This window comes from Nomascus leucogenys, chromosome 18 (assembly GCF_006542625.1).
Source record: "Nomascus leucogenys isolate Asia chromosome 18, Asia_NLE_v1, whole genome shotgun sequence".
Lineage (NCBI taxonomy): Eukaryota > Metazoa > Chordata > Mammalia > Primates > Hylobatidae > Nomascus > Nomascus leucogenys.
Window position 1 is genome coordinate 53,416,721 of NC_044398.1, and position 16,938 is coordinate 53,433,658.

Consider the following 16,938-nt stretch of genomic DNA (forward strand, 5'->3'; position numbering starts at 1 on the left):
GTAGTTAATTTTTACTCAGCTGTGGGTGAAGAATGAGACAACAGGTCTGTAAACAAGATATTGCAATATTTTAAAACAGGGCAATGAGTTCTGGAAGCTGCCCATAAACACAGGAGAAAAGAATCAAGGACAACTTCCCAGGCATTAATCAGGACAGGCAATAGTCAAATTAGAAAAAGATTTAGGAAGATTATCTACAGAACATCAGGTGGTGGCTGTTCAGTAAGCAAAGAGATATGTAGGCCTGAAAATCAAAGAAGTAAAAGCATGAGATACCCACAGCTATACCCAGGTAGGGTATGAAAACTGAGAAAGCAGCAAAGACAGAACACCTCAGGAAATAGTAACTTTTGAGTCACCCGGCTCAAGCATGAGATTAAAACAGCAGTATAGAAAGGAAAGCCAACACCATAAAAAATCAAAAAGTTGGCTGGATGTGGTGGCTCACACCCATAATCCCAGCACTTTGGGAGGCTGAGGCAGGAGGATTACTTAAAGCCAGGAGTTCAAGACCAGCCTGGGTAACACGGTGAAACTCTGTCTCTATAAAAAATGCAAAAATTAGCCAAAAGTGGCAGCATGTGCCTGTAGGCTCAACTACTTGGGAGGCTGTGGCAAGAGGATCACTTGAGCCCAGGAATTTTTTTGAGGTTGCAGTGAGCCATGACCATACCAGTGCACTCCAGCCTGGGTGACAGGACAAGATTTTGCCTCAAAAACAAAACAAAATCCAAAAAAAACTACAAAAATTGAGTTTCTTAGCTGCACTAGCCACATTTCAAATGCTCAATATACATGTGGCTGGTGGCTACCACACTGGACAGCTCAGACAGCAAACATTTTCAACCATACACTCTATTTGATAGAGTTGACCTAGTCTTGTATTCCCAAATATGAATAGACAACTATAAACAGCAAGCATCTGAGGAACCCAATAACATGGGTATGATGCACCAAACTCAACCAGAAAAAAATATATTTAACATGAAAAAAACTAAAAAATAACCCAAATTCTCAAGAGTATTTCTAGTAAATCAGTCATAAAAATCACAAAAAGCTATGAAAAAAGCAAAGCATCCAAAATACAACTTGGAATAGGTGGATGAAATGAACACAGCTTTAAATATCAGAGGGTTGAAAGAAGATGCCAAGGGATTCTCCCCAGAGTGGAGTGTACACTTAAAAATTATCTAACTACTGTACTTACTATTTACCAGGCAAAAGAGAAATAGAACCAAAAAACATCTAACAGGAGTTCCAAAAGGAGAAAAGTTAGAAACAAGTAAAAGAGAAGAAAAAAGTGTGGAAGATGATTCTCTAACGGATAGGGTTAGACAAAAAGGCACTAAAACATTCAGGGTATTGTCCAGGGTCTTTAGAAAATTAAAATGTTGGCCGGGTGTGGTGGCTCACTCCTGTAATCCCAGCATTTTGGGAGGCCGAGACAGGTGGATCACTTGAGGTAAGGAGTTCAAGACCAGCCTGGCTAACATGGTAAAACCCTGTTTCTACTAAAAATACAAAAAATTAGCCGGGCATGGTGGCACACGCCTGTAATCCCAGCTACTCGGGAGGCTGAGGCAGGAGAATCCCCTGAACCCAGGAGGTGGAGATTGCAGTGAGCCAAGATTGCGCCACTGCACTCCAGCTTCGGCAACAAGAGCTAAACTCTCAAAAAAAAAAAAAAAAAAAAAAAGAGACAGAAAATTTAAATGTAATTAAAAAAATAAAACGCACTAATTAGAAGTAATGAAAAAAGGCCTACACTTACAGAGTGAGATTTGTTAAGTTTTAGAGCCAAGGATAAAGAAGGAAAAACTCTAAACTTTCAAGCTGGGTGGGAAAGTAAATTAGGAGTCATACATCCCAATGGGTATCTATCTACGAAAAAGAACCAGGTTTGATATCAGCTTCTCATTTCTAACATTGAACAGTAATCAGCATTTTAGAAATATCTTCAGGGAAAAAAAAAATTCAAGGATGATTTTTTAATATAGCCAAAAGATAATTTATTCAGACATGAAAACAAAATGAAGACATTTCCCAATACGCAAAGTCTTAGATTACAATTCACAAAAAATATTATGTCTTTTTTTTTTTTTTTTTTTTTTTTTTTTTGAGATGGAGTCTCACTCCTGTTGCCCAGGCTGGAGTGCAGTGGCATGATCCAGGCTCACTGCATCTTCTGCCTCCCGGACTCAAGTGATTCTCCTGTCTCAGCCTCCCAAGGAGCTGGGATTACAGGTGCACGCCACCACGCCCAGCTAATTTTTGTATTTTTAGTAGAGACAGGGTTTCACCATGTTGGCCAGGCTGGTCTCTAACTCCTGACCTCAGGTGATCCGCCCACCTTGCCCTCCCAAAGTGCTGGGATTACAGGGGTGAGCCACCGCACCTGGCCAAAAGTCCAGTCTTTAAGCAAACATATGTAACAAACAAAGCAAAAAGCGCTTTTAAAAATGAGAAATGAAATTAACTATGCTATAAAATAATCCCATCTGTCAGAAAATGCTAAATCAAATAAAGATACAAGACATACTACATAATTATTCATTAAATAATTAAAAAGCTTATCTACTGACAGAGATCTTTGTGCCCAACAGGAAATACATTATTTTCAAATATCCAAAAACTACTGACAAAGTATCCAGAGATAATAAAAATCCTAATTCCAAAAAGCCAAGAAAATTAGAAACAAAAAGAAAGCCTAACAGTGATTTACAAAACTGATACATTTAGATTTTTAAAATACCCTTAATAGATCTGGGTTAAAAAAAAAAAAAAGACAAATCAAAACTGAAATTACATTTAGGCTTGAATAAAAAATGAGATAACTCTTCAACTTTCCATCACCTACGCCATATGAACAAAGGAGCAAAGTTTACAAAATTTACATGTTTAAATAAATAAAATTGGTCAAACTCAAAGGGGAGAGTTTAAGGGTCTAAGTACCTCATTCTGTTTTTCCAAAATAATTAACACTGGCATTTATGTAACAGCGATATAAAAAAGGAATTACACAAAAATATAAAATTATTTTAGTTTTATAAAGTACTACTTCGGGACTTAACTCTTATTCTTTTTTTTTTTTTGAGACAGAGTCTCGCTCTGTCACCCAGGCTGGAGTGCAGTGGCGCAATCTCAGCTCACTGCAAGCTCCGCCTCCCGGGTTCACGCCATTCTCCTGCCTCAGCCTCTCCGAGTAGCTGGGACTACAGGCGCCCGCCACCACGCCCAGCTAATTTTTTTGTATTTTTTTAGTAGAGACGGGGTTTCACCGTGGTCTCAATCTCCTGACCTCGTGATCCGCCCGCCTCAGCCTCCCAAAGTGCTGGGATTAAAAGCGTGAGCCACCGCGCCCGGCCTTAACTCTTATTCTTTAAAAAATATCAAAGTATCATAACTGCGATTCAGATATCTGTGCATATCATATTAAATATGAATGCTCAGAAGACTGACAAGGAGCCAGCAGGCAGCAGAACAGAAACCAGCCCCAATAACCACAGAAAAGGCTGAAGGCAGCAGAGAACAGTACTCTAGCAGCTTGTCACTCTGTACCCCAACTTCTCCAGCTTTCTTCCATTACAATGAATCTTTTCACAATCAACAGTCACACAATTCTATGAAGTTAGAACAAATTATTAAATGCAGAAATATTTTATCATGATCCTCTCTTCTTCCAATGTAACATAATTCACTAGCATTGCTTTTTTAGCTACCAGAAAAGATTAGTTCTATGAATATAGAACAGGTCAGAACCTTTCGGAAGATGCCAAGAGTAGGTCATGCTCTTTTGGCACTGTCATACAAAGTCAGAAGTAATTAATGCCTACGCAGAAAGACCAGCACTATCTAAATATATCAACCACACACATTCTAAATTTCCTTTAAAATGCAAATGCAAATACTCCTAAGAGTAAACTTTAAGAAATCTTTTGTTAACACCTAAGGTCAGCCTAAGTATACTCTACTAACTTGGGGAAAGGCTGTTTTTCAAACAGAGATAAAAGCTAAATGAAATTTACCACTGAAGTGTCTCAGGACAGCTTAATGCTAGAGACGAGGGGTTATGGTGGAAATGTAGTACCTAAGTACATATTATCTAAAGTAACACCAGTGGCTCCAGATACTACCCAATGTATCTCACTGGCCTGTCCAATTAGAAACTTCTCTACTGCTGGGCATTAGACGCCCTTGCACAGGATATTAAGTTAGCTTTTTAATAGCAATTACTTACAAATCCTAATACTACCTGTGAATCTACAAGGTGATAGGGAATTCTTTGAAACAAGAACACATTACACAATTTGCCAAATAACCACTCTAATAATCAGACTGTTAATGATAAAACTCACATTCCTTAATGTCCACTTCAGAGTTCCTCTTCCCTTCTGTGTACTCTCCCTAAATCTGCAGTTTATAAATACTTAAATTAACCCAGTGTTTATTTTAAAAATTCAGTTTCCTTTTCTTTTTCTTCTTTTAGACGGAGTTTCGCTCTTGTTGCCCAGGGTGGAATGTAATGGCGTGATCTCAGCTCACCACAAACTCCGCCTCACAGGTTCAAGCAATTCTCCCGCCTCAGCCTCCCGAGTAGCTGGGATTACAGGCATGCACCATGCCTAATTTTGTGTTTTTAGTAGAGATGGGGTTTCTCCACGTTGGTCAGGCTGGTCTCTCCCGAACTTATGTGATCCACCCTCCTCCGCCTCCCAAAATGCGGGGATTACAGGCGTGATCCTCTGCACCAAGCCTAAAAACTCAGTTTTCCAGGCTCTATCAACTATTGCTTTGATTCTGGGTAATGGGGAGGGAGTCAAGGAAGCTGTAACTTTAAAAGCTTCTCAGGGAAGCCTAATAAGCAGCCTAATTTAGGAACCATTACTCTAAACTTGAACTACCTTTTTTTTTTTTTTTTTTTTTTTTTTGAGACAGAGTCTCACTCTGTCATCCAGGCTGGAGTACAGTGGTGCAATCCCGGGTTCAAGCGATTCTCCTGCCTCAGCCTCTCGAGTAGTTGGGATTACAGGTATGTACCACCACACCCCAGCTAATTTTTGTATTTTTAGTAGAGACAGGGTTTTACTATGTTGCCCAGGCTGGTCTCAAACTCCTGAGCTCAGGTGATCTGCCCGCCTTGGCCTCCCTAAGTGTTGGCTTTACAGGCGTGAGCCACCACGCCTGGCCGTTTTCTGTTTTTTAACCCTCACATCTATCCCCAAAAATCTCTGAACCACAAAGTCCTGTAGATGGGCAAGTTCCAAGTTAGAATGTTTCCACAAGCCACATCATGTAGCTCTCATTTGGCAAAGTGTCCAGCATGTTTCTTCCTAACTCTAAACAAAGAAAGCAGCAGCAGCTTTGGAAGTAGCTATAGGTTGCTAATCTGACACTAAATTTAATCACAGGAATAAGAGCAAGCCTAATAATCTACTCTGTTACCGTCTGGGCACTGAGGTAAATGCTTTACAAATATACACAATTTCATTTAACCCCGCAACAATCCTACAGGGATGGACACAAACACTCAGAAATTAGGTAGCATGTTAGGTCATCTAGCTAGCGAGTGCCTGAACCAAACACCAACCTAACTGAAAAATGACTTTCCTAATTAGCTAGAAATATAAAGTAGGTATAAATATTCCCTGAGCCCCAAATGAAAACTACTTCTAGTCAGTCCTCTAAGACTGATAGTCAACACCAAGCATTTGTTTAATCCACTATGCAAATATTAACACAAGCGAATAAAGGGAACACAATGCGGAACAATTTTACAAAAAATCTGGAAAGAAGCGGGACTCAGTGACTCATGCCTGTAATCCCAGCACTTTGGGAAGCTGAGGCGAATGGATCACATGAGGCCAAGAGTTCAAGACCAGCCTGGCCAACATGACAAAACCCTGTCTCTACTAAAAATACAAAAATTAGCTGGGCGTGGCAGTGCGCACCTGTAATCCCAGCTATTTGGGTGGCGGGAAAATCACTTGACCTGCGGAGGCGAGCTTGCTGTGAGCCAAGATTGCGGCACTGCACTCCAGCCTGGGTTGACAGAGTGAGACCCTGCCTCAAACAACAACTACAACAACAACAACAAACAAAACAAAGGAAACCAATTCTGGAAAGATTACAGAATACTAATTATTTTATGGTGTGAGAATGTCTTCTATGAAAACTAGTGATTAACTTTTAATGAGAAGATACAAGGCGACTTTGTTTTTCCCCTTTTCTCTGCATTTCCTAATTTTTCTACAATGAGCACGTACTAACAAAATTTTAGTACAAGAAGCACTATATAGCTCAAGGACCCATTAACTCCAATCTTGCTTTGCATAAATATGGCATTTCAGAAGTCAAGCATACAAAATACTTTCCTTAGAGAAATAAAAATATATGTAAAAGCCAGACAGGCCAACAGGGCAATCACATTCTTCAGAACTGCACTGTCCAATTCAATAACCATCACTCACATATGGCAATTAAACACATGAAATGTGGCTTGTCCAAACTGAAATGTGCTGTAAATGTTAAATAGACAATAGGTTTCAAAGATCTTGTACCAAAAAGGGAATGTAAAGTATGTCATTAATAGTTTTTAAGGTATCAATTATAAGTTGAAATATTTTTGATATATTAGGTCAAATAAAATATACTAAAATTGATTCATTTTTACTTTTTAAGCAAAGCTACTAGAAAAGTACATATATGGTTTGCATTTGTGGCTAACATATTTCCACTGGACGGTGCTGCTATAGAACCTTGTTACTCCAGTGAAGCATAGGTATCACCCGAGATTTTGTTAAAAGGCAGATCTTTGGGACCCACCCCAAAATTACTGACTATAGTATCTCCAGGTGCTTAGTATAGACATTCAAGTTTGAGGAACACTAATCCAAAATACTGTAATTTCATTCCCCTTAAATTATAAACAATCCATCAGAATTTTTTTAATCTATCCATTTAGTTAAATGCTATAAAGTTTCAGGCACTACTCAAGGTAACACGAATACAAGGTGGATACAAACATTAAAACTCTCACTTCCTCTTCTGGTGGAGCTTATATTCCACAAAAGGCAAGCAAACAAAAACTAAAATACATTCAGTTCTGCTATAACATTTGTTTCCAAATACACAAATTTGTTTGAAGGCTACTGATATATCAGAAACCAGCAAATTTCCCACTTATGTGCATTTTCACCTGTGAGAAACACTAGCTACATCAAGCTGCACAGGAATTTACAAGGCACAGATACACACAGCTCAAATATCTAATAGCTATCTTAGTTCATCATGAATTATGAGTCAGGTCCATCCACATTTGATGTTACAAGTTTTTGTCTCATATCAGGTATCTTCCATCCATCACTTCACAGTAATTCATGAGCTGCAACCCTTCCAATGAGTGGCCACTTCCACAAGAAGTCAGGTTTTGGTCAAGGTAAAGTGCCATTTATTGTGGTGTTAAAGTATTCTTTAACCATTTTATATGTGTAAAACTAAGTTACAGTTTTTATTAGGTTCCTATCTTTTTAAAATGTGTCACTGACAATGTTTTTGGTTACTATGCTCCTAACCCCATTTCCCCCATAAATTGGTCTGGTGCAATTTTGCACAGCACAGTGACTTTCAGAAATGCCCATGTCATGTTATAGCAGAATGACTGTAAGTAAATCATAACAGGTCACCTTCATACAAGGAAGGAACAAGCAAGGGGCAAGGAAAGACAATGATGAGAATGACTGTTTCAGGGTGTTCAGCAAGGGCAGAGAAGGCCCTGTGAGAGGGTGACACTTAAGCAGACACATTACTGGAGTGAGCACAGTAGAAGAAACATAAAGGCACATAATGTGCAGAGCCCCTGAGACAGGAACAAACTTCTGCCTGCAGGGCCAGTATGGAGAGTAGCACAAACAAGGGGAAGATAGTAGAAGAGGCTGAAAAAATACCCAGACACCAGATTACACAGGATCTATTATAAGCCTTGCTAAGAAACACGGAGTCACTAGAGGACTGTGAGCTTGAGAGAGATGTGAGGTGACTGGCATTTTAACTGGATCACTCTGGCTACTGTGTGGGGAAACAATTATACAAAGCAAAATGGACTCGGGAACACCAGGGGGCTCTTGCAGATTTCAAGCTAAGAAAAGATGGTAGCCAGAACTAAAATGATGAAGTAGTGAGAATTAGTTATACTTGGAGTATAATTTGAAGGCAGAGATAAAATTTTATGTGAGGAGACTTCCTTTCCAGTTTCAACAGTAGGCTAAATACCTTATAATTTCATCAGTACAACAGGAATAATACTGATCAGCCTATTTCAAAGAGCTACCGTGAAGTCAGATGAGAAACAATATAGAAACCCTTTGAAAATTATAAAGCATCATACAAATCCTGAAAAGGACTGTTCATAGAATATATTTGCAAGCCCCAAATAACTGGTTTTGCCAGGAGGTGGGGGTTGCAGTGAGGTGAGATCAAGATCGTGCCACTGCACTCCAGCCTAGGTAGAGTGAGACTCTGTCTTAAAAAAAAAAAAAAAAAAAAAACCCACAAAAACTGGTTTTGTAATTATCAAATTGACAATGAGCTATATCTAGTGCCTGGTATAGCATCCCAAATGCCCAGCTTATTTCCATCTTCACTCTTTCCAGCATCGTAACAAAATGATGCACTACCCCCCAAACAATTTTGCACAACAGAATAAGGTAACAGATGCTTAACAGACACAAATTAGAATATATAAATTTTCTGTGAATTACAGACCAAAACCCCAAGTATGTTACACCAAAAATTTTAAATACTTCTTGCACAACTAGAAAACAGTTCAATTAAGACTGTCTTAAACGATCTACAGATCTAAGTGAACTCGTTCTAAAATATTCTGATTGTAAAATAGAAATACCATTAAATCATAAACAATACATAATATCCATCTCTCTAAAAATATAAAAAATGTTAAAACGTGATGATGATAAGCCGTAAGACAAATGACTTGGTACTAGTGTTCAAATTTAACAATTTACATGCACAGATGCTTACATCACAGACACTGTTTTCTAAAATTTAAAAAAAAAAACAACAACAACAAACACTAGAGTTGAAACATTAAGACTGCTACTCCTTCAATCTTATTCCACTTCTCTTGAAACATAGTATGTTTCCTGTGTTTTCTAAATTGACCAATGGAAATCCAATGCAAACATTTCTGCATAGTATTATCACAAAGCATAAATCAATGAAAAAAGGTCATGTGTCACTATTTTTACTAGACAAAAAATACTTTAGTCAAACATATTGTTAAAATCCAAACATTAGTATATTAGATTCTATGCAGTACTTCCACTTTGTAAACAAGTCTTTAAATATGAGGGATTAAGAGAAAATGGACTTTTCCTAGTGAAATCTATGTCATGCTTCCATGTCAAAACTTATTTTTGAAAATAAAACACTGATGTGATAACTGGGCCTAGAACTACACAAATACATTTTATCAGTGTACTATAATTTGGCAAGTTGTAACCACTGAGGGAAGAAGGGTGAAGATATTAGGAGGATAAAAGCAAAAATGCCTTCAAACTAATTCATGCCATAGCAACCACCACCAAATAAGCTTTCAATACCCAAGTGTTTCATCTCTGACAGTTTACAAGTTACCAAAGTTAGAGAACTAGTTTCTAGACTCAGCTCTGTTGTTATCTGTTCAATTTTATTAAATTTTCCCTCATTTATAAAACTGTGAAATAAGGATACTATCTGTTGTCTTCCCATGTCAACATGAGTATCAAAAGCGACTGTTAATTTGTATAGTTACTTTCTATACAACATTTCTAATGTTAGTAATTTCTAACACTACTAAAACAAAGCATATTTCAAAGTCATCTAAATAACGATAAGACCATGTTGCTCAACTGCCAGTCTATTATTCAATGTGAAAGACTCAAACGTTACTAAATTTAAAAAAAAGACAAATTATCACCAAATAATCCCTACTAATTCCTTCAAAATGTTAATAGTAACTTTTATTTGAAAGGGAGATGAAAATACATTTCCAAATTTTTCCAAAGATATAGCTAAATGACAAGATAAAAACTTCACCATGGGCCAGGCGTGGTGACTCACACCTATAATCCTAGCACTTTGGGAGGCCAAGGCAGGTGGATCACTTGAGCTCAGGAGATTGAGACCAGCCTGGCCAACACGGTGAAACCCTATTTCTACTAAAAATACAAAAATTAGCCAGGCATGACGGCGCATGTTTGTAATCCCAGATACTTGGGACATTAAGGCAGAAGGATCACTTGAACTCAACAGGCAGAGGTTACAGCGAGCTGGGATCACACCACTGCACTCCAGCCTGGGCGACTGTCTCCAAAAAACAAAAACAAAAACAAAACAAAACAAAAAAACCCTAATGATTGTACCGTAAGGTTTTTGCTTTCGGTTAAACAAAAGATTGTATGTTTACAGAGAGATCACAGACTATATAAAAATAACTCATTTCACAAAAAACCTTTTAATTATACTCTCATATAACCTCTCTTAAATTTACAATAGACATTATTTCCTTTAATAAATCCTAATGGATAAAATCTCTAACTCTAAACTATACACGCTATGTTACAGCAAGTCTTATTTTAACTAGTAAGGTTTTTGGGAGTAAAAACCCTCACGATCCCTGATTTCTCACTTTTTATAGTATATCTGAAAGTCTTTTCATACATTACTTCTGAACAAGCATTTTTCAATGAAATCCAAGATGCTAAGAAATCTAGTAATTACTGAAAAATGCTGTGATGCCAGTAAAGCCTAATCCTAAGGTAAACAAATGCACAAGTTCCACATTTGTTTAACTTGCTGTGTAAAATGCAAGTTATAAATCATAGCATATAGGTTATTATTAGTAAAGAAAATCATTAAATCTTAAAATGAAAAACTGAGAAATTTGAAGTCAGTAGTTCAATGCATATAGTAAGTAACCTGCTGTAATCTTAAGTTTTTTTACATGCTTAGAGCTTAGATAATCCAACTCACTTGCATTTGATTTTTGATAATGGTCTTGAATTTATATACATTAATTCTTTTTTTTTTTTTTTAAACAGACTGGTCTCACTCTATCAACCCAGGCTAGAGTGTGGTGGCACAACCACAGCTCACTGTTAACCTCAAACTCCTGGGTTCAAGCAATCATCCCACCACATCCAGGTAGTTAAATTTTTTTTTTTTTTTTAGTAGAGGCAGGGTCTTGCTATGTTGCCAAGGCTAGTCTCAAACTCCTGGCTTCAAAGGACCCTCCCATCTCAACCTCCCAAGCAACCAGATTAGAGATGAGCAGCTGTGACTGGCTGAACTTTTTTTTTTTTTGAGACAGCGTCTTAATCCATCTCCCAGGCTGGAGTGCAGTGGCGCAATCTCGGCTCACTGCAACCTCCACCTCCCGGGTTCAAGTGATTCTCCTGCCTCAGCCTCCCTAGTAGTTGGGATTACAGGCACTCGCCACTGCGCCCAGCTAATTTTTGTACTTGTAGTAGAGACAGGGTTTCACCACGTTGGCCAGGCTGGTCTCAAACTCCTGAACTCAGGTGATCTGCCTGCCTCGGCCTCCCAAAGTGCTTGAGATTACAGGTGTGAGCCACTGAACCGGCCTGAATTCATTTTTGGGTAAAAATCCAACGAAGTTTATAATGCCTGCAATAAAAATCATACATATACACTTCCAACATCTTAGTGCCAAACACATCATTAGCAATAAAAAATAAACACCAGAAAACAAATTATAATGACTAAATATCTCACTATTAAATAAGAAAAATCACCATTTTACGTTTTTTAAAGACAGTATTAATATCAAAGATGTACTCTCAATTCCAGAATGGAGATATATCTCATATTATTATTTCCATATAATATAAAGGAATATGGCAGCCAGGTATGATAGAGATGGTAGAGACAGGAATGGAATTATAGTATTAACTGGAAGACTCCAGAAGACGACAAGCAGCTAGAAAGAAAATTAGAAAGTGGGACCTAACTTAGCAAGTGATTAGATCAGAAAAACATCAAGTTTCTTGCAAATGAAGCTAAAGAAACATCAGGAAAGATGCAAATTTTTAAAAACGAAAAGCTAACAAGTACCTGGAGTTCACACAGGTAGAAAAATGAAAAATCAAAGTGAAGAAAAAACGAGTACAGAAAAAGTAAGTTGCTAAAACACCACTAGCTCTCAAGAGTCAAAGCATTTAAGAATAGCTTCAAGGCCAGGATCACATCTTGACTCCCAGGAGTATCACACAAATGTTGGCACACACTAGATGCCCCAGGTTTGTTGAATGAATAAGCAACAGAATGTTCTTGGGATTACTTCACCTGTAAAAGAATTGGCTGAGCAAGATTTGCTGGAAATGATTGAAAGCATTTATAAAGTAAGTTTCTTTAACTGAAAAACTGACTTCTTGCATTTGGGGATAAACTGGATCATTGTCACTAAAGTAAGAGCCTATTTGTAAGAAGATGAGGTGCCATATCCTATTTTGTTACAATCACCAAATTTTTCAAAATAAATACAGTACAGTATACTACAACCAGTACCTGCTCTCCAAGAGCTAACATTAGAAATGAAATCCACTACAGAAGAGTGGTTGAGAGTACCATCTCAGGCTTTATATAACACTATGGAAAACTTACCCACAAAACTGATAACTCTAAAAGCTTAATTTTACAACCCAATAACTTGTAACACTTTAATAATCAAATACACCTGCTACTACTGTTACAAAAATGTGGTTTATCTGCATAAATAGCACTAAACTACAACTACATTCAATAGAGTACTTTCTTCTCATCCAAATTATTCAATCCCAGTGCAATCTTCTGACTGTATTTTCTCAAACCAGTAATTATGTAGAGGAAGCCAATGTTTCTCAGTATATGATCACACTGAATAAAGCTGATTTCTATCCCAGGAGGACAAAAGGGACCAGAAGATGCAAGGTATTTTTTTTTAAAGTAAGCAAAGTATTGAAGAACTAGTTGCCAATCGGGCAAAAAGTCACATGGTACTGTACTGAGTTTCCTTGGAAGCTTTCAATACTGTAAATCTGCTTAAGATATGTTATCTACTTAAGCAACATGTAGGAGAGAATATAGGTGTCTTTACTGAAATTGCTTTGTTCCTTAATGCATGCTTTTGACATGAAATGTAATTCGGGCAAATTAAGTCTGAAAATAGTCACTGAGAATTGGTTTTGTTTACTTATTCTCAGCCTCCTACCACAAAGAGCTTGAGGCAAACTTATAATTGAAGGTACAGGACTGTGCAAAAGAAATCAGACTAACTTTTAAAAAGAATATTTCAATGAACCAGGTATAAAAATCACATCACCAAAACTGGATAATACTGAAAATGTTTACAACAAAAAGCAAGAATGTATTTTCTAAGTCACAAATAATTTTTTAAATCTGGGAACTATCTTGAAAAAACATACTGAGTTTTTAAATTCATAGTTTATCATTGTAATTCGAAAACAGATTTGAACACCTTAAAAAGTAATAAACTGAAGCAACAATAAGGATCTCAAACTGAAATCTTTAAAAGGTCAAAGTTCCTTTCTTGGAAAAACGTCCTGCATTTTTCCCATCCTTGAGAAAGCATGTTTTAAACTATATTCATAAATGCATTCCCTATTAGACACTAAAGTCCACTTTTTTTTTTTTTAATGGAGTCTCACTCTATCGCCCAGGCTGGAGTGCAGTGGCACCATCTCAGGCTCAATGCAACCTCCACCAACCAGGTTCAAGTGATTCTCCTGCCTCAGCCTCCTGAGTAGCTGGGACTACAGGCGCCTGCCACCACCACCATGCCCAACTAACTTGTATTTTTAGTAGAGACGGGTTTTCACCTGTTGGCCAGGCTGGTCTTGAACTCCTGACCTCAAGTGATCTGCCCACCTCGGCCTCCCAAGTGCTGAGATTACAGGCGTGAGCCACCGCGCCTGGCCTTAGAGTCCACTTTTTAGATGCTCACATCAGCATCTTACTTCTACAGTAACTTGTTCAGAAAGAAAAAAAAATTGATAGGATTAAAATATTTTAATGACATAACTGAACAGTAACTTCTTCAAGCTAGAAATACTACTGCCGCTTTTTATATAGACCTATTGTTAAAAATATATGTCAAAGTTTCAACAAGAAAGATACTCACCACCATCCCTCTCTCTAACTCTGTGAGTATGCACATTTTTGGCCTTACTGTGACCTGTGCTGTCACTGTATTTGTTTTCAGGACTATCAGATCTCCGCAACATTTTATTTGGTGGTGAAGGATCTGCGGCGTCTCGCATCTTTTCATGTCTGTGATCACCGCTACTGGGGTGACTCTTCGATGAATACTTAAGTGCCTGCAAAACATCACCCCCCCAAAAAAAGAGAGAAAGAATTGAAACCTTAAACTCCCTAAACTAATTTAAACATAAATTTTGGTGTATTATCATTAAATTTCATAAACTTATAAAATTAAAATTTCCACTTTCAATTCTGCTTTACTCCTCAGTTTCTCAGACAAAAAACCTAATGCTTAAGTGTTACAATAAGACTCCTGATACAAATCATACTAAATATAAGAAGGAAAAAAAAATTCCATTATCTTATAAATAAACCACCTTGCACACTGATTCTGCAAAAAATAAAAAAATTTGGCTGAGAATATTTAGAATCATTTTTTGATAGCAAAACTAGAAATTCAGTACTACTATAATCAATTTCTGCTCTACAGCTGATATACACAAACACATGTATAAATAAAATAAGGACATGCATATTTTTGCAAACCTACAAAAAAAAAAACAAAAACCCACACACCAGTTTCTCCAATTCTTTGATTCAAATAAAGCATTTCAGATCTAACTTCCTTACTCTCCCAGGTGTGGGAAACAATTTTAAGGTATAAAAACACTAACCAAAATAAACTAATGTGAGTACTATTTCTCACCAAGCATAATGCACTAAAAATAATGGTTTAGCTTTATTCTAACACATATCTTAAGACAACCATGATGTACTAATCTGTTGCAATGTGTAATCAGCTATGCTTTGGAGGACAGATTCAGTAAGGTTTAATTTTTGACATACCCAATGTTTTACACATCAGAGGACAGTGTTTTCAAACTCAGCTATATAACACAACCATCAGGTTAGAAACCTGCTCTCCGGTCCTTTAAGATGTAGAAAGTGTTTCTGCAGTCATCTGATGGTTAACAATCATTTATGAGGTTTCCCTCCTGAAAACTGGGGCCACTTTCATCATAATCCTTAGAACTTTACACGCAACGACTGCAGTAACAAAAAGGAACCCACCTACCTAGAACCACCTACATCAGAATGATTATCCAAGTACCCAAGACTTCAATTCTTACACAAACAAAAGCACACGTATCTTTTACTTGTAAAGCAATTTATACCAAAAATATTAAGAGAAAAGGGTAGTACTTTATAACCGACTTGAAAGTTGTAAGTCATTTAGCTATTTACCCAAGTTCTTCACATAATTTTAATACCTTTACATTAACTTTCAGTTCCCCCAACACAATAAATAAATAAATAAGCCTCGGAAGTCACCTATCATCTCATCCCATCGATTCCTTCACCCGCAAATAATCGAGTCGTCTTTCTGGCTGCAAACAATTCTTTTTTCCTAAATCAGCGAACTCCCTCCAGTCACCTGTCAAAATAAGTCACTAAACCTTGCTGGAGAGCGCTAAAGGAACCAAACCTGGAATTTTAAGGGGATCCGTGGTGCTAGTTTCGGATGTTTTACACCGAAGGGCCTGTATCGACTTCTGAGGCCTGCGCTCGAGTAGCAGTCCCTCCCTTCCCCCTCCGGCCCCTTCCAATCCCTCCACCCCGGCCTCGGCTGGTACCTGGTAAGGCTGCGAGTCCCCCCTCCGGTCGTGACAGCTGAAAAACAGGAAGAGAAGGCAGCGATATAAGACACGGCGGGGGTGGGGGGCCGAGGAGGAAGAAAACGGGTCCCCCGCTGCCCCTCCCCGCGGGAGACCTACCGAGCGCCCCAGCGCGGAGCCCCGCGCGCACACGGCGCAAACCCGGAGCCTCCGGAAGGGCCGGGGAGGCCGAAACGCCGCGAAGCCGGGCCCCCGCTCCCCGCCACACTCCGTTCCCGCCCGCCCGCCCGCGCGGCCGCTCCTCCTCCCCAACCCGATCCGGATCAGGGTTAACAACAAAAATGGCGGCCCGGCCAGCTCCAGATAAGGAGGAACAGCCCCCCCGCCGCCGCCCCCCGCCGCCGCCCGGCCCGAAACGAAAAGACAATTTACCCATCACTGAGTCTCTGCTGTTTCCTCGCATACATTACCATCAATGCCCGGCCTGTGAGTGTGTGTCGGGGAGGGGGGAGAGCGGCCGCGAGAGGCGGGCGGGCGCGCAGGCGGCGGCGGCGGCGGGCGGCGGGCAGCCCCGGCACCTGGGCCCGGCGCGCCCTCGGCGACTCTCAGCACCTCCCAGTTACTGGCGCCGGCGCTCCCGGGCCATCTCCCTCCGTCGACACCACGCTCACTCTCAGCCGGGGCAGCGGCGCCAACTACACGGCGGCACCGCGAACCGGGGGGAGGGGGGCAAGACGACGCGTCCGGCTCAGCCCCGCGGAGAGCGACTGCCTCCTCCGCCTTCTCCTCCTCCTGCTCCGCCGCCTCCTCCCCTCCTCCCCCCGCCGCCGCCGCTGCTGCTGCCGCCTGGTCCTTCTCCTCCTCCTCCTCCTCCCGCCGCCGCCGCCGCCGCCGCTGGTGCCGCCGCTGCCGCTCCACCAACTACATCCGGGCAACTCGGACGCTGCCGCCTTCGGGAAACCTCGGCAGTTTCCGCCGGGCCCCTCCTCTCCCACCCTCGGCCTTCCTCCCCGCCCCGCGCGGGTCCGGAACACCGCCCTCGGCAAAC

General features: G+C 39.7%; 1 protein-coding gene across 10 annotated transcripts in view; it reads right to left on the minus strand.

Moving 5' to 3' along the window:
- The window catches only part of WAC (WW domain containing adaptor with coiled-coil), an 87,697-nt gene that overhangs the window by 70,220 nt on the left and 539 nt on the right, over nt 1-16,938 (minus strand). For 6 of the 10 annotated variants that reach the window (XM_030799025.1, XM_030799024.1, XM_030799023.1 and 3 more), the window contains exons 1-3: nt 16,323-16,763; nt 15,909-15,945; nt 14,195-14,408 (exon numbers count right to left, since the gene is read on the minus strand). In XM_030799025.1, coding sequence (XP_030654885.1) covers nt 14,195-14,408; nt 15,909-15,945; nt 16,323-16,363 — 292 coding nt within the window. In that variant the 5' untranslated portion in view covers nt 16,364-16,763. Of the gene's footprint in view, nt 1-14,194; nt 14,409-15,908; nt 15,946-16,322; nt 16,824-16,938 lie in introns of those variants that run through there. The other 4 variants (XM_003269402.4, XM_003269401.4, XM_003269400.4 and 1 more) reach the window with 3 other exon arrangements.